We start from the raw sequence: 19851 nt of genomic DNA, 5'->3' as shown, positions 1-19851 counted from the left end.
ATAAATGTCCAAGATATAGTTGTAAGTAAAGAAACAATTTGTAGACTAGTATGTTAAGTGTGATCCCATTGGTGTGAAAAAATATAAAGGGCATACACACAGAGGCACAAACACACTCATGCAGGTGAGGTGTGTGTATATGAGAATTCAGTAGAGAAGATCCCTAGTCCTTTTCCCTGCTTGATGGGGCATTGTGGTGCTGTACTCAAATTGGGGTTCTTTGCCTAGTTCCACCTTGGGATAGCAAGCATCCCCTTGGGATAGCAAATAGTAACATTGTCTCTTTACTCTCCTGAAATTACGTTCATAAAAAATATAGCCTATCTTCATATTTAATTTCAAATAAAATCAAAATAACATCTTAACTATGAGATGAAGGAGAAAGGAATTGTTTATAATTAAATGCTGTGTACTTTGATAAGTGTGTCCTCTGCGTATCTAACTGCGAGACACAATGAAGTAGTCTGGGGCGTGCGCCATGCAGGATCACGGTGAATGCAACAGCTCCGAAACAGACGTATGCAGGAGTGTGAAGGTAGGGACTCATACTGCCTCAAACTCTTGGCAAAGTTAGAAGTAAAACAAGGTACGTGCTTTGCTAGGTTTACATGGTAGTTGTACTCCTAGAAAATCCAGTGTATATTAAGATCGTGGAAATTGCAAGTTTACATTTATATGTAAATGAAGTCCAGTTGTGGATTCAAATAATTACAGATTTTTCGTGTACATGAATGTTTGGCAGGCCATGACAATAGTACGGGACTATGAAACACTCTTTATTGAATGAGACTGTTCCACTACAAGCCAATATTACTCCTCAATCATATAAAAGCCCCCACAAATTTTCAAAACACCCTCTAGGGGGCAGTTGGCAACCCCACTGAGAACTGTCAGAATCCCTTGAAGGAACGCCCCCAAAGGCTGTTAGGGGGGCTTCCATGTCCCCATGTGGCCTTAATTTAATTCCACCTGTTAGGGGATGTGCTGACACAGTTTTGAACTCCTCAGGGGAGAGCTTGAGTCTTCCAGCCCCATACTTTACCTTCTCCCACATTTGTACTTGAGCCCATCCCAGGGCTCTAGCCTGGATGGCACGTGCCAGCCTGGGGTCTGGGAGGGAAGGGGAAGGACAGGTGGCTTCCATGCTGTTCCATCCTGGCCCTCACACTCCAGGCTGCCTAGGGAAGATCTCATTAGAGAACGAGTAGATTTCTCTTTGTCGTTTATATGCCACATTAAATATTAAGTTAAACCCCTACTCTACCAGCCAGGGCCACGGTTCAGAAACTATTCACCATTTGCAAACCAGTGACATGGCCAGCCAGTTCCTGCATTGTCAGCAGTGTGGGCCCTTCTTGATTGGGACTAATGACCTGCAGGTGTGTCCTTGGGCCACAGGCCTGCTGCTTGGGCAGCTACTGTGCCTACCTGCCAGGGAGGATACTGAGTGGGATGCCAGTGAAGGTCCCGGCAATCTTGCCCCCAGCTGTGCCCACCTGACCCTTTACCTGGGAGAACAAGAGGAATAGGGCAGCCTGTGTCCTTGCTGGCCCCTTCCCCTGAGGACCGTCTCTGCATCAGCAGGTTGGAATGACAGGAGAAGACTGAGGGAGGCTTCTTCTGCTCAAAAAGTTTGGGAAATACTGGCCTGGTGGATGACCGAGGCCCTGGGGACTAAGGATCCCCCTGGGCACTGTCCCCTCTAAACAACAGAGACCATACATAGGCACACACAAAGCACTCACAAAGACAGACAAAATGGCTGCCAAGTCCCTGTGACTACCAATTCCAACTTTCTGTATCCCTGAGGTTCAATGTCTAAAGCCTCAGTTTCCCAAACTTGGCAGCCCAAACTTCTGCCTTTTCCATCTAAGTAATAGTTGAAGGCTGGAGGAAAGATCACCAGACCAGGAATCAGAGGAATGGGTTTCTCCGCCACGTAACAGTCTATTTTTTTGGCAAATAGATTGACCTCTCTGAGCCTTAGTTTTCCTATCTATGAAATGGGCATGGTAATTTCTACCCTGCCTGACTCCTTTGGCTATTACGAGGATCTAAGGGGGCAAGGGTTTGAGAGCCGCCCAGGGAGCATCTGAGTGTGTGTGGGCAGTTGTGGGAAGAGATCTGGAGGGGTCAGCTACCCAGCACTGGCACTTCCCAGACTCCCCCAGGGTCAACATCCTGACCACAGATGGGCAGGGTGGGAGGGTCACGTTGTCTAACTGCTCACTCCCGAGCTGGGGAGATTCAGGTCCAGAGAGGGGAGGTGACCTGCTCAAGGAACTGGAATTGGGGCTCACCCAGGGCTCTGGCCTCCATAACCTGCTGCCATTATGTGGCCCAATGGACTAAGAAATTCCAGTTTAAATTTCCAGGGGGCATTTCTTCTAGCATATAATTGAGAATATCAGCAGGAAAACCAGGCTGCCTGACTGGAAGCCCAGCTTCACCCTATTCTAGTAGGTGACCTTAGGCAAGTTACTAGCCTCCATGCCAAGATCCCCGTCTGTAAAGTGGGGCCTGATGTTGAACTCCCTCCCAGGCTTCCTGTGAGGATTACATGTGTGGGCCATGCAGGGTCTTAGCATAGAGCCTGGCACAGGGTCAATCCTCAATAAATGGTAGTTAGTAGTATCTTCCTGGACTCGTGGACCAAAAAGTCTGGCCAGGTGCCAGCCTGCCCTGAATGCTGGTTGCTCATCTATGTCTCCATGGGGAACAGTTCTTTTGACCTGTTTTTTTATGAGCCATTTTGAGGCTCAATCAGACCCCACTAAATAACTCTTCCCTCAGAGTAAAATCATAACGAATAATAAAAGCAAAAAGACGAGAAATGCCTTGTGTATCCAGGCTGCCAAAAGGTGCTGGGAAAATGACAATGAAAGCTATAGTTCTCATAATACCCTATAACCACGCTCAGCCAGGGAGCTTTCCTAGGAACCCCGAGGAAGTTGCTGGGTGTCAGGGTTGTTGTGTGCATTGGAAAGGGAGCCGAATAGCAATGGTTACTGTTTAGTGGACTGTCACTCTGTGCCCTGCTGGGAGTATGTTGGTTGCTGTGGTGGACAGTCCCTGCCCTCACTGGGCTTACCTGCTGGGGAGAGCCAGACAATTCACAGCAAACAGAAAAAATGGGTAATGTAATTTCATAGTGGCATGTGCTCTGAAGGAAACAAACTGGGGGAGAGAGTAGAAAGAAACTGGGGTTGAGGGGCAAGGGTGAGTGGGGTAGGTCGGGGGATGAAGCAGAACCACTCTAAAAAGGTGGCATTGATCTGAGATCTCAACGATAAGAAGCATCTGAAGATTTGGGGGAAAGGCATTCCCGATAGAAGATACAGGGGCTCAGAAAAGTCCTTTTAAATGTATAAATGAATGAGTGAATGAAATGCCAAGGGGGCGGGACCAAGTCTCAGTTCCCTCTCCACTGCCAGTTGGGCCGAGCCCACACGCAGGGAGTCCTCAGGGAGTCCTGAAGTTGGTTTCCACTAACTTCAGGCGTTAGGCGGCTCGACCCTTCACCCAGCCCAGGGATCTATTCTACATCAGGGCTTGGTCACCTCTCTTGATGGGGATTTCACTGCATCAAAGGCAAAGAAGCTTCAAATAGGACTACCCTAAAGGTGTTCTCTGTTGAAGTGATCTCCTTCCCCACTGGCAAGCCAGAAGCTGAGGTGTCTGCAAAGTCCAGGCCAGCATCTGTGCTCGGAACTCAGACCTAAGCACTGCCCAAAACATCCCTTGGCTGATATTTGGTGTCCCCATGGTGCAACCCGAAGGTTGTTTGGTCGCATAGTGTTTTTAAACTTAAAAACAAAACAAAACAAAAAAAAACCCTAACATTTTGAAGATCAGGGAGCAACCCAAATGTCCACCAGTAGGGGACTGGTTAAATAAAGAAGAGCTCACGCATACGATGAGGTGCTGTACAGCTGTAGGGACAAATGAGGAAGCTCTTTATGTCCTGATCGGGAAGGATTTTTTAAGTTAAATTATTCATGGAAAAATCAAGAATAATGTGTACAGGTGCTACCTTTTGTGGAAAGAAGCGGGGGCAGTGGGAATGTATATCTACTTGTGCACACATGCATGAAGAAACACTGGAAGGCTGCTCAGGAACTTAATAACGTGTGCACTGGATGTGGGAAGAGGACTTTTTACTAAATATCATTTTTGATACTTTGAATATTTGTCAATATATCGTCAAAAGTTAAATTTAAAAGTGCCTTAGAAATCAGATTTAACCTAAAGATTAAAATGTCTAACTTTTCTTTAAAAATTGGAAGACTTGTCCACCTTGGGTCCACATTCCCATGTGGCCACACTCAGGTAGAGCCGAGAAGTGGTTGCCCCTCTAGATAAGCTGTGCACTCCTGTTTGTCCCAGACTCTCCCTGGCCAGCTTGTCTCTCTTACCTTGCCTGCGGGCCCAAGTGGGCTTTGGAGTTTAAGACCTTACTCCAGCCCCATCCTTCCTGTCTCCTCTTATTCCTACTCCTGTCCAACAGAAACCCCCTCCTGTCAAGCCAGGAAGGCTGTCCACCTGGCCTTGCCTGTCTCTGACTCCAGGTCTTTATCAGGCTGTTCTCCCTGCCTGGAATGGTTTTCCCCACATAGCAGCTCAATATGTAAGCCATCCAACGGGGAGGGTCTGGGTCACTGAGGGCAAAGTCCTTGAAAAACACAGCATTTGATCCCAGTGCCGTGATGTTACACTCTCTCCAAACCTAAACGTTGTGGGTTTGCTTCACGGGATCACAACCTAGAGAGAAAACTCAATATTCAAGACTGGGACTTTCCCAGATATACAAGTCTATTTGCATTCCAGGAAGATGCAAGGTGAATCTGATGGGGGTTTAAAATATTTGGTTTGGGATTGTTAGACTCAGAGTTATAGATTCTACAGAAACCTGGAATTGGGGGATCTTCGTGTTTGGAAGGATACTCAGTGGTTCAGAGACGCTGGAGAGCTGATCATTTTTAAAGCCAAAATGAAATTCAAGCATCTCTGTAATTAAAAGGCATATCAAAGGAAAATATGATTTGCTTTCAGGTTAGCATAGTGTTGCCAAGAACTATTTTTTGATAAAAGAATTAATATTTGTGTAAAGTGCAGTGTCAATTTTAAAAAAAATTTCAGCAGAAAATGCTCTTGTTGTGTCTGACCTTGTATTTTGTAGGATAAAAATAAACAAAGTTGGATGGCCATCCTGGTAATGCACTCATAGATTTTCACACTTGCAGGCAGCTTGGAGACCGACCTTTCCAAATAGCCTTGGAGCAGGTCTCTGGGCCTCCAGCTTCCCGGCCTACCCGGCTGTGATCCATCTTACTAAAATACTGATTTCATTATTTGAAAATAGCTTGTTCTCCTGGTCAGAGATCTCCACTGCCTTGCCATTATCAGGAAAATAAAATATACCAAACTGTAGTGCCCCGGCAATTAGCAGAGCTGCCGCCATTCATCATTGATTCATTCATTCATTCATTGATTCATTCATTCATTCATTCACTTACTCACTCATCTCTCCATCAAAACTTAACTTCTCCTTCATGTCAGATCATAACCTAGACTGGGTCTTGAGGTTTGTAAAATCCCTGCCCTCAACATATTCATAACCTGACAGGGGAGGCAAACATGGGTACATGTACGAAACAAAACAAGTAAAATAAACAAGAAAAAGAAAGATAAGGACCATGAAAGAAGCCAAGTGCTTTTGAGAGCAGGAAGAAATAATTGCTGCTCTTGGACTGGGGTTTGGGGAACGTTTTGTGGAGGACGCCGTGTCTAAGCTGCTCTGGGGAACCACACGCTCTTGGTTTCTCTGCTCTGAAACTTGCTTTAGTCTCTCTCAAACCCCCTATTATAATTCCTTTTTAATCACAAAGTAATACACGCTCATTGTAAAATAGATTCAAGTGGCTCAGAAGTATGTATTCCAACCTGTAACCTTATCCTCTCACTCTATTCCTAACCCATTCTTCTGGTATCGTCAGAGTTGACAGTTTGGTATATTTTGTCTCTCCAGAAACTTTTCTACGCATAAAAAACATATATCAGGTTATACAGACATAGTTTATTTCCTATAAACAGGTTTTTACTCTTCATATACTGTTGTTCAATTTTTGAAATTTTTACTTCATGTTTTATGGACTTTCAATATGTTGGTAGGTACAGAACTTCCATCGTCATTATCTGTAATGTTCTAGATGAACCATCATGAACTTTTCTCGAGCAGTATGGGCTAGAGAATCCGTAGCCTCAGGGCTAAGGAGTGAATCTCTCTCAGTATTTGATACTCAGGGCTCCAGGTAGAGAAGGACCAGGTCCAGGAAGGGGAGAGAGCAGGGAACCTTGTCATCCACAGTGACCCAGGACTGTTGGCTTAGACACACCAGGGCTGTGAGGGAGGAGGTATGGCTGCTAGGAGCACAGGAGAGGAAGCCACAGGGAGGCAAACTTCAGTTGAGCACAGAGAACTCTTTTAACAGTTTGAACTCCTGGAAACCAGAACAGGCTCCCTCAGGAGATAATAACAATGATAGCTAATGTTTATTGAGCATTTGTTATGTGCTTTGGTTCATTTAATCCTTTACTCCATGAAACATCGGTACTATTTTTGTCCCAATTAATACTTAAAGAAATGGCCTGAGTTCACACCGCAGGAAGTAGGAGAGCTCATTTTCTCCTAACCCCATACAGTATTGCTTTTGTTGGTAGTGAGCTCCATATCATCAGAAGTATCCAAGCAGAGATCTCTCACATTCACCTGCAGCACAGCTAGACCACTGGCTGGAGTCTGTGGAAGCTGATCCAGGGCTGTCTTTTTACCACCTTCCAACTTAGCCATAACAGGTCCTGACTCCAAGCCTTTGTTTCTGCTGATTCCTCTGCTGACGATGCTTCTGTCATTGGCGTGGAGGTGGTGGCAGTCTGCTGTGAAAGGAGAGCATTGGGCTGACTTGGAATCAGGATCACAGATCTTCATTCCAGCTCTGCCATAACTCCCCAGTGACTTGGGGAACACCCTGCCCCTCTCTGAACATCAACTTTCACATCTGCCCGAGGGGTTTATAATCCTGGCTCCTCCTCTCCTGGCAGGACTGTGGGGAAGTGCACCTGAGCTGAAGGCTGTAAAGAGCTGTGCACTTTCTCTTGAGCTCATGGAGCCCATGCCACCTTGATTGGCAGGTGCTCAGGTCCTGTGTCCCCAGCAGGAAGCTGAATGTGAGCTGGGGCAGGGCTTTGCCTGTGAAAGGCTATCACGACACCTGACGAAGGACTGGGGAACCAGCAGGCTGCCAGTCTCTGCCACGGGCATTCAGGGCATGTGTCCAGAAAGCAGTCCCCAGGTGCACTTCTTTCAGAAGCCCTCCTCAATTACCCCACAGAGTGATGTCCCCCTCATCGGGGCCCTGGATGGGCCCTGGATCAGCCTGCCTGTTATCCCAGTGTGCCTTGATTCTTTGTGTCCAGCCTACCTTTCTCTTTAGACCATGAGGTCCTAAGTGATCTCTGCCTTCCCCAGCACACCCTAGCACGGGGCTTGGAACATAGTAGGAGTGCTTGTAGAATGGATGGATGGATGAACAAAGCTGTCTACAATGATTGGTTGTTACTAATTTCCCCAAACCCCACCCTCCTAGGTTATTGTCAAGATTATTGGCATGATTCACACATTTACATACACACATCTTTGATGAGCATAAGGGACATTTGAATGCAAGATATTATCACAATTATTCTTTCTCTCCAAATGCATTCGCTTCTATTGGTCTGCTGCCTTTTTCTCCCCCAATGTTCACAGCCAGTTAAAAACTCTCTCTCTAATTCATCTCTGTTAGCTTTTCTTTTCATTACCTGAGAGGCTGTAGAACTTCTCCTTCCACCCCAGATCTTCTGTAAATGTTTGGTAAGGCTGGTTTTAGCATGAATCCCTAGGGGCACCCACTGCTGTCAGAACTTGCCCATCCAGAGAAGTGTTTGCCCTTCCAAACCCACTAGTTCCTTTTGTAAACCTCTTTTAACCCAGGTCCAGGATGGTGTCACATGCCCACCTCAAGGACAGGGTGGCAAGCCACCTATTTGGGCACTGGCATCTAGGGTAGGGGCTAGGATAAGGACTCTCCCCGCAGAGCTGATCTCAATCCTGAACAGGATTTAAAAACCCAGAGTCAACAGCAGGGGTGAAAACTAATACTTGCCTCCCACTCCTAAGGCACCAGGCATTGTGCTAAGCTTTTTTCATATGTTAATTTGTCTAAACTGCAAAGACCCCTATGAGGGAGTTAGTCTTCTTATCCCCATTTTATAGATGCAGAAACTGGGCACAAAACAGTACAGAAACTTGCTTGAGGTCACACAGCTCCTAATTGGTGGAGCCAGGTTTCAAATGCAGCCAAATTCTAGAGGTCACACACTTGCCCTCTGTACAACACTGCCTCTCATCTACCTGGTGTGTCAGTGGCAGGCGGGAGAAATGACCAGAGGAGGTCTGAGTTGGGCAGAGCCTGATATGGAGAATAGACCACAAACAAAGCCACCTGCGGGGGCTGTGCCTGACCTGGCTTGTCTTAACCTTGGGTAGTATCTTTTTTTTTTTTTTTTATAAATTTATTTTTAATTTATTGGGGTGACAATTGTTAGTAGAATTACATAGATTTCAGTTGTGCAATTCTGTATCACATCATCCATAAATCACACTGTGTGTTCACCACCCAGAGTCAGCTCCCCTTCCAACACCATACATTTGATCCCCCTCACCCTCATCCCCCACCCCCCAACCCCCTTACGCTCTGGTAACCACCAAATTACGTTCCCCAGATTAATTTTCAAACCCCGTGGCCATCCTGTGGTCACCGACTGCCCTCCAATCCCCTCACCCTCCCCCCCACCCCCCACCCCTCCCGCCCATCTAGCAACCCTCAGTTTTTCCTCATTGTCTCCCAAACTGTTTCTGATTAGTTCATTCACTTATTCTTTTCTTTAGAATCCGCAAATAAGTGAGATCATATGGTACTTATCTTTCTCTGTCTGACTTATTTCACTTAACATAATGTTCTCTAGATCCATCCATGTTGTTGCAAATGGTAAGATTTCTTTCTTCTTTATGGCTGCATAATACTCCATTGTATAAATGTACCACAGTTTCTTAATCCAGTCATCTACCGATGGGCATTTTGGTTGTTTCCATGTCTTAGCTATTGTGTATAGTGCTGCAATAAACATAGGAGTGCATAAAGATTTTTGAATTGAAGTTTTGGATTTCTCCGGATAGATACCTAGGAGTGGAATTACTGGATCATAAGGTAGTTCCATTTTCAGATTTTTGAGATACCTCCATACTGTTTTCCATAGCGGCTGCACCAGTCTGCAATCCCACCAACAGTGCACAAGCGTTAACCTTGGGTAGTATCTTGTTGAAGGGCATTAGGTTGACTCACTCTCCAACAGCTGGCACCCCATAAACCAGCCTGCACCCAGACAGACCTGCCCAGCCGAGCTGGGCCTCAGCACGCAGTAGGTCCTTAGCGGAGCTTTGTTGAGTAGATGAGCAGACAACAAAGGTATCATTGTTCCTTCTTTCTTGGAAAACTTATGCTGTGTACCTTCTGGCATGTTCTTACCTGGGCCAGGTCACCTGGCAACTCCTTGGCAACCCCATGGCTCTCAGCCCCTGTAGCAACTTCCCCTCAGGTTATTCCCTGAGGGGGGACTGGCACTTCCAGCAACTCCCCACCTAGACCAAAGCTCCCTTTTGTTGTTTGTTTTCAGGAAAGAAAGCAAAAGAAAAATAATTGGCACTGCCTTTCGTAAATAGACTTTCTTCCTCTTTCACTGGTCAAGTGCCCGTGGAAGACTCCTGCCATTTAACTTCTGGTTCTCTGTAGGAACAAGTCCGTTCAAGTTCCCAACTCTTCATTCACACCACACCCAGTCGGCTTCCGGCTTTCTCATCTCATCTTTTATTGCCCTGCCTGCCTGAGAGGAAAAAAGATGCCAAGTAAAAGTCCAGCTGGTCAGGGGTTGGAGCTTTGTCCCAGGCACTTGGGCAGGTTGGCAAGGACCCCCCCGGCGAGTGGGAGCTCGGGTTCTGTTGGGCTGTCCTGGCCCTCACACTGGAGTGGGCTGGGCAAGAGGACTCGCCTAATCAAATGGAACCTTGAGGTGTATCTCCTCGTCTCTTGGATCCCTGCCTTACATATGGTCCTGGTGGCTGGATTTGGGGCGGGTATCCAAAGCGTCCAAGGGAGGGGTGGGGGTGGCAGAGGGTGTGCTTAAGGACCCTGGACAGTAACTCTTTCCCAGGTGACCTGGCACTCTTACAGTGTCTTTCACAACCAGTAGTGTCAGTCCGGATAGTTGTTCAAAAGGTGTTGCCCCCCAAAAGACCACAGCTGGCATAAATAGCCATCTGTACCAATATGGGGGGTAGATTCTAAACAGATACTGTGGTTTTATTATTATCTTTGAGTTTGTTTTGTACTAATGAGTCTGATGAAGTAAAAGACTCGTATAGAACTCAGCCTGGAGTCACAGAGCCCAGGGTAAGACTCTCTGTCTCCCCAACACTCCCTCGTCTGGTCCCAAGCTCTTTTCAGCTGGCTCCTAACTCAGGCTCACGGGGCTAGGTCGATGCCTGTCTGGGCTGCCCGGAGCACACCTAGCAGCTGCCCGGTTTCTCTGTGGGTTGAGCATACATACCTCCGGCAGGAGCCATGGCACCCCCCTCCCCAGAGGAATCCCTTCTTTGACCTTTGTAATTATTCCTGTTCAATCTTCCTTCATGTTTTTTTCCTCCCCCCTTTTTGAGGTGCTCAACTTCTGCACTCTCTCCAGTGTATTAAGGATGTGAGTGAAATTGATGACTGGGATGTCTCGGGTCTTTATGATGATGAATGACTTTCACTGCCAAAGCTTTTATTGTCTGTGATTTGGGAAGAAGGGGGAACTGATATATCAAGGCTGCCTGTCACACCATTTAATACAGTTATAAATCCTGACGTCACTAACTGGTGGTCAGGAGCTGGAGAATTCCACCGGCCACCGCTTGGCTGAGCCTTTATGGATTTTTTTCCCCTCTCCTCTTTCTTTTCTTGACTGTCACGATTGTGTTTTGGGAGGGGTGATGGGAACAACTGGATGGTGACTTTAAAAATCCCAGGGGCAACCTGGCCTAGGGAGGACAGTGCAAGCCCTCCCCATTGTAAAAGAAGGAGCAGATGGCAGTCCTTTGAGTCTAAGGTGGGCAAGGGAAGTGTCCAGTGAAACCGAATCCTAAAAGTGTGCTAATACCTTCTTCCATGGGCACCAGCCTTTACAGCTTCCTGAGTGATTTTATATCTGTTATTTTTCATAACTTCCTTCCATTCTTGTGGGGGAGGGTGGCAGAGAGACACTTGATCTTCCCCTTTTGACAGAAGAGGAAACTGAGGCTCAGTGAGGCAAAGTGACTTGGCGCAGGTTATGCCACACCGAGCACACGCACAGGATGACTTCCTGGGTAAAGCAGCAGAGACTTCCTGTCAGGAATTTTGGACATGGAGTCAGACAAACCTGGGTTCCCATCCTAGACTCACCACTGGCCAGTTTCTGATCTCGGGAAGGTCACTTCAGTTTTCTGACCCTCAATTTCCTCACCTGGAAATAAGAATAACACTCTCCTTGTAGGGTTGTTATGAGGATTAAATGAGATAATGCATGTAAGATTCTTAGCAAGTTTCCTGCCCCATCAAAATTGCTCAATAAATGTTTTTAAAAGGCAGAACTACAATGAGAGAAGCATGTGGTAGGTGTCACAGGTGCAAGAGGAGGGACACCTATGCCTTCCCAAGATTGTGTAGGGAGGTGTCCAAGGCAGGCTTCCTGCAGGAGGTGACACCTGAGCTGATTGGAATGAGTAGGAATTAACCAGCTGGGAAGGCAGGTGAGAAAGGGCATGCCAGGTAAGGGGAACAACAGGATAAAGGCAAACATTGCATGGGGTGAGTGAGGAAATGCCAGCAGCTCTAGGAGTGGTGGGGTATGCAGCTGGAGATGAGGGAGGGGCCGGCCATGGAGGCTCCCAATGACCTGGGATCATAACCTGCAGATGCTCGGGAGACTGAGAAGACTTCAAGAAGGAGTGGCATCCTCAGAGAAACCTCTCTGGGGTCTTGACAGAGGGGGACATAATGAGGCTGAGCCTCGCTAAGAAGACCTAAGCCATTGAAGGTGGTTGTAAAAGTCCGGGAGAGAAAGACTGAGGACTTGGAGCCAGGCAACAAAGATGAGGATGGAGGAAAATATTTGAGGGGTAGAATTGGCGTTAGTCAAATATCAGGGATCCGTGAGATGCAGAAATCAGGGATGGCTCCCCTGGCTGGAGTCTGGGGGACTGAGTGGGTAAGGGAGCCCCAGCCGAGACAAAGACAACAGGAAGAGGATCTGGTCTGGATTCCTTGACTTTGTGGTGCCCCAGGAATGCCTAAGTTGAAATGTGGGCAATAGGAGAGGGGTCAGGGCTGGGGGTATGGATTTGGAAGTCATGGGCATGGAGGAGATGGGTCACCCCGTGAAGATGTAGAGGTGAAAAGTGTCAAGAGAAGCAGAGATCTAGGAAGGGACCTCTGGGGGACGAAGGGGGCTGGAGAAAGGAAGCCATGGAGAAGTCTGAGAAGAGGTGACTGGTGAAAGACAAAGCATACCACCCTCTCAGAGCCTGTAGCAGTCATCACTCTTGGTTGAGAACAACAGAATTCTCTCTGGCTGCTTAAGCAGGAAAGGGATTTTCTAAAGTATGTTAGGATACTCAAGAGGACCACAAAGCCAGGCTTGGAGACATCACAGCCGGGAACCACACCTGAAGCACACCTAAGCCACACCTGAACACCTGAACTACACTGTAGGAACTACACTGCTCTTGTGGAGATGCCATCCTTAGGCCTGTAGACATGGAGCCCTCAGCTCATGCTGCTATCGTGGACACCAGATGTCACCACTAGAACTTCTGCCTCAGCAGGTGGACTCTACAGGTGCCTGCTTCTTTGTGTCATTAGCTTCGGAATTAATCACTGACACCTGTACATGTACTTGGTAGAGCCAGTACAGTAAGGTGCCTGTGTCCTAGCTGCAAGAGGCTGGGAGTTCAAGTTTCTCATTTCTGCCTTGAGAAGCCTAAACTCTTAAGGTGGGGAATTCCCAAAACAAAAGAAAGGTGTTCAATGGTGTCAGATGGTCAAAAATGTTTGAAGAATTAAGGAGTGAGCAAAGAGATCCAAAATACCAAGGTCTGAAGCATCGGTTGACTTTGGCTGTTAGGAGGGCCTTGTCTTTGACTCATTTGTTGATTACAGCCAACCCCTTCCCATAGGATTTGAGGCATCATTAAGTTCAAACCCAAGGACATATGCACATGGGCCAGAAACCATGGAAAGAAAGGGGGGAAATGATTGTCCTGGATTCCAGGAAAGCCCTAGTAAGGAGAGGCAGCCGGACCCAAGCCTGTGGGGTTGCGTTGTTTTTTCAGGATTTGAGTGACTGTGGGTGAGTGACTATCCTGGCAGAAAGAATAAGGGAGAGGGAAGAAGCAAGGATCCAGTGGCACAGTCCCACCCTGGGAGGATCTAGAGGTGGCAGGGAGCCATTGCCCTTTGCCAGAACTTGGGTAGCAGCTGAGCTTTGACTGGTGGCTTTTCTCCAGCAGTAGGATCAATAGCGTCCCCTGTTGGTCTCCAAGAGAAAGCCTCCTGTTCTTAAGGGCACAAAATCCTCAGCACCAGACACAGGGCTGGGCTCAGAAGAGTGGCTTGGAAAAGGTTTTCTGAGCAAAAGAATGAAGCAACCAGTAAGCATTTCTTTGGTTTTAGCTCTATGGCAACCATTTTGCCAGCACCACAGGGAAACAGAGATCGACAGGACACGGTCCCTTGCCCTGGAAGGGTTTGGTCTAGTATCTTCTACCAACCGCCAAGCCAGGCAGCCTCACAAGTGCTGTGATGTGGAGCTGGACACAGGGGCTCTGAGAGGACTAAGAAGGGGCCGCATAGCTGTGGGTGGGCGGGCAGGGCAGGGCATCTGGGCAAGGTTTCCATGGAACGAGACATCGGTGGAGTTTGCCTGGTGCTGCCAGAGCACACAAGCAACATTTGCTAAGGCTTGGAGGCGAGTTGGGGGAAAGCGAGACGTTTAGGGTTGGAGTGAGGGTGAAAAGTTGGAGCCGACACTACTGCAGTAGGAATGGAGGCAGCGAGGGGTTTGGACTTGATCCAGAGGTGGTGCAGAGCCGGTCAGGGTGGGAGCGGAGGAGTACAGGTCTGTCTGCAGGGGGACTGGTGTATTGGAGGAGGTTGGGGCCAGGCAGGGAGACAGTCGGGGTGGGTGGCGCTGAGGGCCTGAACTGTGGCCAGAGTTGGCTGTGGACGTAGAGGGGCTGTGACTTGGTACACCCCCAACCTCCACCCCAGGAGTGTGGGTGGCGGTGGCTGGGCCTGTGGGTGCCAGGGTGTCCAGGCTGGGCCTTCTTGCCCAGGGGCGCCCAGAGCCTGCTGGGTGCCCTCATTATGCCACTCATGGGCGGGGAGAGACGGGAGCAGCAATCGAGACGCCGGCTGCCTCCTGCTGGTGTGCGGAGCGCTGGGCAAACCACATGAGATCCCATCTCGAGCATAATGTGCATCCGAGGACAAAATTAGATTGAGAAGTAAATGGAGCCGAAAATTTCCAAAGCATTTCCCGTCAAGAAGCTGTTTGATTTCGTGTTTTAATTCTCTGAGTCCTCCTGCCCGGTAGGTTCCTTTTGGTGGGGAGGGCTGGAGCAGAAGGAGCTCGTGATGGGAGGGGAATACTGGGGATCTGGGACCCCGGAAAGGAGGGCAGGGGAGAGGCCACAACTGCAAGGTGACCATGAGCCCAGGCTCCGTGAGGTTCCTTCTCCCCAGTGAACCTGGTTCAGACTTCAACAGCCCTGTGAAGAGGGTGTTACTGTCCCCATTTTGTAGAGAAGAAAATTGAGGGCAGAAATTATGTGGTAACCTGCTGAGGTCACATAAATAGTATGCAGTTGGCTGGGGTGGCAAGCACTGGCCTGTCAGACTTTAAAACTCAAGTTGATGCCCCGCTGGGTCGCATGTTTCCATCCTTTTACCAGAAGGCTCTGCTGTCTTCCTCCTTCTCATTCCCTCCTTCTCTCCTTCCTCCATTTCCAAAGCCCAGGAACCCTTGTAGGTAGGACAAGGGGTATAGCCCCATTTTGCAGATTTGAAAAGCGAGGCTCAGAGAAGTACAGTCAGTGAGGTACATTACACAGAGGGTGGAAGCCAGTGGCAAATTCTGTGAATTCCTGTGTGTGTTCTGATTCCTGTGTGTGTTCCCCCTACCTGCCCAGATCGGCAGGGTCAATACATAGAACCGCCTCTGGGCAGGAACCCAGCTGGTTCTGTCAGTGTCCATCCCTCCCTGGCCCAAGGTCACTGTGGGCACTGGCTCCCCGACGAGGGCTCATCCGTTTCCTGACTCCAGAGCCACTGCTGACTTGAGCCAGGCCTGCAGAGCCCAAGAGGGTGCCTGCGCCCTTAGATCCACTCATGGAGGAAAGTGATCTTTTTGTTTCATCAGGGACATTCATGCCCTGGACTACTGGATGGAAGAAAAAAATTGAGAATCAGTTTCTTGAACTTGAGGAGTATTCTTTGGAGACAGAGGGAAGAGGCAGGAAAAGAATCGAGAAACCCCAAAAAATTAAAAATTAAAAAATTTTTTAAAAAAAGAATCGAGAGACCAAGGGGAGGAAATTTGGATTGGGGGCCACGGTGGTTCTAGGGTGCAGGCCTGGCTGTGCATAGCTCTCTGGGCAAGGCCTGGCCCCCAAAAGGGTTTCTTCACTCACTAGCAGTGTGGGCAATTAGTGATTTTCCAATGATTGCTAATTTTAAAATATTTTTTGTCAAGAAAATTTTTGTTCAGATGAAACCTTCCTGGAAAGCCCGTTGTGTAAACCAGTCAGAGTGGAGGACCAGTGGTTTGGGGGTGCCAGTCCCAGAGACCCCCAAGTTCCACCAGGAAGCCCAAAGAAACACAACTGGAACCCTCCTGCACTGGTTGACCTTTAGCATTCTTCGGGCTCTGGTGCCCCTGATTCCGAAATGATTTTTGAGCCACTGCGAAGGTTAGGCTTTCTCAGTTCCAGGCCTGGCTCTCTGTGACACCCACCATCCTGTTACCCTCTGCAGCAGAGGCAGACTGGCCGAGCCACTGGTTTGGGATTTGTGACGGGCCTCCACCCACTAACAAGAGATCGTGAGCCTAGCTGAGGCTTAGACATTTACCTATTATTTCTTAAATAAATGGGCTGCCAGCCAGACATAGAAATAAGGCAGAGAACCAAATAATATGCCTTTCTCACGCTTTGTTTGATCCTCCCCACGTGGGGGGCCTGGGGTTAGGACTCTGGTTCACAGATGAGAATGTTCGGAAAAGGGAGGGGACCTACTTAAAGACACAGTAAGGGGGTGGAGAGCTTTCTGACCCCAGTCCAGGGCTGGCTGGGCTTCAGTGGACCTTCATACTTGGTCCTCCAGCCCTGACCTTACTCTTCAGCTTGAAAGGTCCAGTAAGTCCCTCCCACCATGCCTGACTTCGTTTCAAACTCATCCTACATGTGCGACTTGATGGTCAAGAGCACAGGCATCCTGGGTATCTAATCCCAACACCCCGCCCCATATTCCACCTTTGCAACCTTGACAAGTTACTTAACCTCTCTCAGCCTCCATTGCCTCCTCTGTATATTGTAGGTAATAATGGCATAGCTAACATTTGGGAGCACTCAAATGGGCCAGGCATCTCTCTAAGTGCTTTACATGTCCTAACTCTTTACAGTCTAAGAAGGTAGTATTATCATTAGCCCCATTTTATAGATGAGGAAACTGAGGCATAATCTTGTCCAAGGTTACAAAACAACAGTAAGTAGCAGAGCTGGGATTTAAATCTGGCAGTCTGCTCCCAGAGCCTTTGCTTTTAACAACTAGGCTCATTCAGCCTCTCAATAACCACCAGCACTGCTGCCATGACAACAATAAGAATAATTTCCACCTTGTAGGATTGTTTGGATGATTTAAATGAGATAATGTGCATAAAGCACATAGAAGAGTGTCTGACAAATAGCAATCTCTCAACAGAGCTAGCTACTATCAACTATCCATCGTATGCATGCATATTCATTGATATCACAGGTACATAAAGCAGTGGGTGGCATTATTGAGTGTTCACTCCGTGCCCAGCCCTGTACGACTAGAAGCTTTACATGCATTTGTTAATTTAATCCATGCAACAACTCTGTAAGGCAGATAGAATTATCTTCATTTATAGATGAGAATACTGAGACACAGAGAGGCTAAGAAACTCACTCAAGGTCACACAGCCAGCATGTGTGGAGCCAGGGTCTAGATCGAGACTGCCAGCTCATGACGCTTGTCTCTAACTGCCTTGCCACACTGCCCCCTTTTACAAAGATGCAATGTCCCCCAAGCTGGAAGTTTACTTCAGAAGAACTCCATGTGTTCATTTATTCCTTCTGTTTTACATTTAACGATCATCTAGTTTATGGAGACTCTTGGGAAGGAGGACTTTCCCAACAGTCAGGTCTGGGAAGTGTCTTCCTCATTAGCAACCTCGGGTGGGCAAATGTGATGAGAATACTGTCGGCCTTTAGTTGGGTCACCTCCATGTTTTAGTCCGGCCATGGGACTCCACGATTTTGAAATGTCATGGCGCAAAGAAACATTTTCAATATTCTCCAGCCAGCTTGGTGGGCACATACCGTGTTCAGGAGTGTAGATACGGTGGGTGTCCATCAGCAGTCTGTCTCCTGATGGTTTTTGCAGTTGCCATGCACTGTACGAGGGTCCTCCAGGAACCCATCCTGGACTGAGATGGGCAATTGGGCTTTTCTCCATCTGCTACTTATGATTATACAGGTCCCAAGCCAACTTTCAAAACACTGGTTTGTCATATCAGTTTCTTCAGAAGAGATGCACATAATTATGCTAGAGCTACAGACATAAGTGCAGTCTCTTCCAATGACAGCAGCCAGGTTCATCTCTATAGACGGCATGACTGAGCCTTGCCTGATACTGAGGTCCGTAAGCAGGCAGCTTGCTCTTCCACTAAGCACCACCCCAAACTACTGAGGTTTGGATTTCTTATGTCTGATTATATTGTTTTCCTGTCTCCGTCCTTGTTGCTCACCTGTCACCTGTCACTTCTCCTAATGTCAGTTTGCCTGACTCTAGAAGTCTCTCTCCTCCTCCTTATTTTGCTGCTTTCTATCTGCTAGGGGGCTGGGAAATCAAACCACTGAGCTTATTGGAACTGTGTGCAAACGAGGATTGGGCCTGCCAGAGTGGGTGCCCAGAGGGAATCTAGGGACAGGCTTTGTGCCCACCTTTCGGCTCCTCACAGCCAGATTGCCAAGATTGAGATGGCTTGATGGCATGTTTTGGATCAGTGGGACATCACCCTATTTACTGCCCATGCCAGGGCTGGAGGCTGGCTTGGGGGAGGCCTGGTGGGACCATGAGCTATGAATATGTGACTTGGCCAAGGTACTCCTGGCATCATGACGCTGTCCTTGAAAGCAAGAAGTCCCTGCTGTGACAGCTCTGGCCTGAGAGCTGCAAAAGTGGGAGCAGGGGACAGGGAGGAGCTGTGCCCTCCCTGTATCTTGGATTCATTATTATCTCCCCTTCAATACTGTGAGTGAGCCCCTTGGGGCACAGACAGTGTCTGGTTCTTAAGATAAAGTTAATTTTAAATCAAAAAGTTAATTTCAAATAAAAAGTAATACATGCATGGAGTTAAATATTCAAACCATACTGAAAAATATAAAATGAATACTAAATCTTCTTCCCCCAACCTCAGCCCTCCCACCCATAGTTCCTCACCCCAAAGTTAACCTTTTGTGTATACTTCCAGTAACATTTATACACACCTATCAGCATGTAGATTTAGTCTACTTTCTACTAGCACAGATGGAATCGTATTGTACATAATCTTCTGCATTTGGTTTCATTCATTCAATAATGCATCTTGGAGCTCTTTCCACACATTCAAATCCACACATTCAAAGAGACCTCACTGTCTTTCAAAACTGTGTAATATAGGGAAGTATCATAATTTATTTAAACCCAGCCATTATGGTAGACATTTGCGTTTTCGCCCTCCCTCCCTCCACGTTGCCCTCCCCCATCCCTCCCTCCTTTCCTCCCTCCCTCCCTCCTTCCCTTCCTCCCTCTCTTCCTTCCCATGAAATGTAAATCTTGGTGTTGTTTTCTGGGTATTTCCATAGGTAAAGTCCTAGAAGTAGAATTGCTGGTCAAAGGGGAGGTGTGTCCTGTATTTTGCAATTCATTTACTGAAGCAGAATAGTTTGGGGAGGGGATGGTAAAGGCATGACTCTGGCATCAGAGAGCCTCAGTTTGCATCCAGCTCCACCTATTTCTACCTGCATATCTTCTCTGCAAATCGGGGATTATAAAGGTTTATATCTCCCAGGGTAGCTGTGATACTTAAATGAGATGATACATACAAAACACAGAGTGTGGTGCCTGGTACATGGTAAGAGCTGAATAAATGCTAACTGTTCCTGTTGTGGACATTATATTATTATTATTATTATTAATTATTATTAATCATTGTCATCATCATCATCATCATCATTATTATTATCATCTCCCAGGTCCTCTGGAGCACTCGGGAAGGTGCTTAGAATTTGGTAGGTATCCGATAATGCATGAATGAATGAGTGAATGAATGAACGAATGAATGAAGCGATGAGCTAGCCCACCGTTGCCCTTGGCGTTCCCCTCCTATAAATAC

At 47.6% G+C, this 19851-nt stretch overlaps 1 protein-coding gene across 5 annotated transcripts in view; it reads left to right on the top strand.

Moving 5' to 3' along the window:
• Positions 1 to 19851, top strand: part of PAX5 (paired box 5) — a 188873-nt gene that overhangs the window by 115089 nt on the left and 53933 nt on the right. For 3 of the 5 annotated variants that reach the window (XM_033123658.1, XM_033123661.1, XM_033123659.1), the window contains one exon: positions 19712 to 19747. The exons of the other annotated variants lie outside the window; for them this stretch is intronic. In XM_033123658.1, the coding sequence (XP_032979549.1) occupies positions 19712 to 19747 (36 nt within the window). The remainder of the gene's footprint in view (positions 1 to 19711; positions 19748 to 19851) is intronic. 5 annotated transcript variants of the gene reach the window in all.

Source organism: Rhinolophus ferrumequinum, chromosome 12 (genome assembly GCF_004115265.2).
Source record: "Rhinolophus ferrumequinum isolate MPI-CBG mRhiFer1 chromosome 12, mRhiFer1_v1.p, whole genome shotgun sequence".
Taxonomy (NCBI): domain Eukaryota; kingdom Metazoa; phylum Chordata; class Mammalia; order Chiroptera; family Rhinolophidae; genus Rhinolophus; species Rhinolophus ferrumequinum.
The sequence above is the reverse complement of the archived record's forward strand: the minus strand, read 5'-3'. Positions and strand labels throughout refer to the sequence as shown.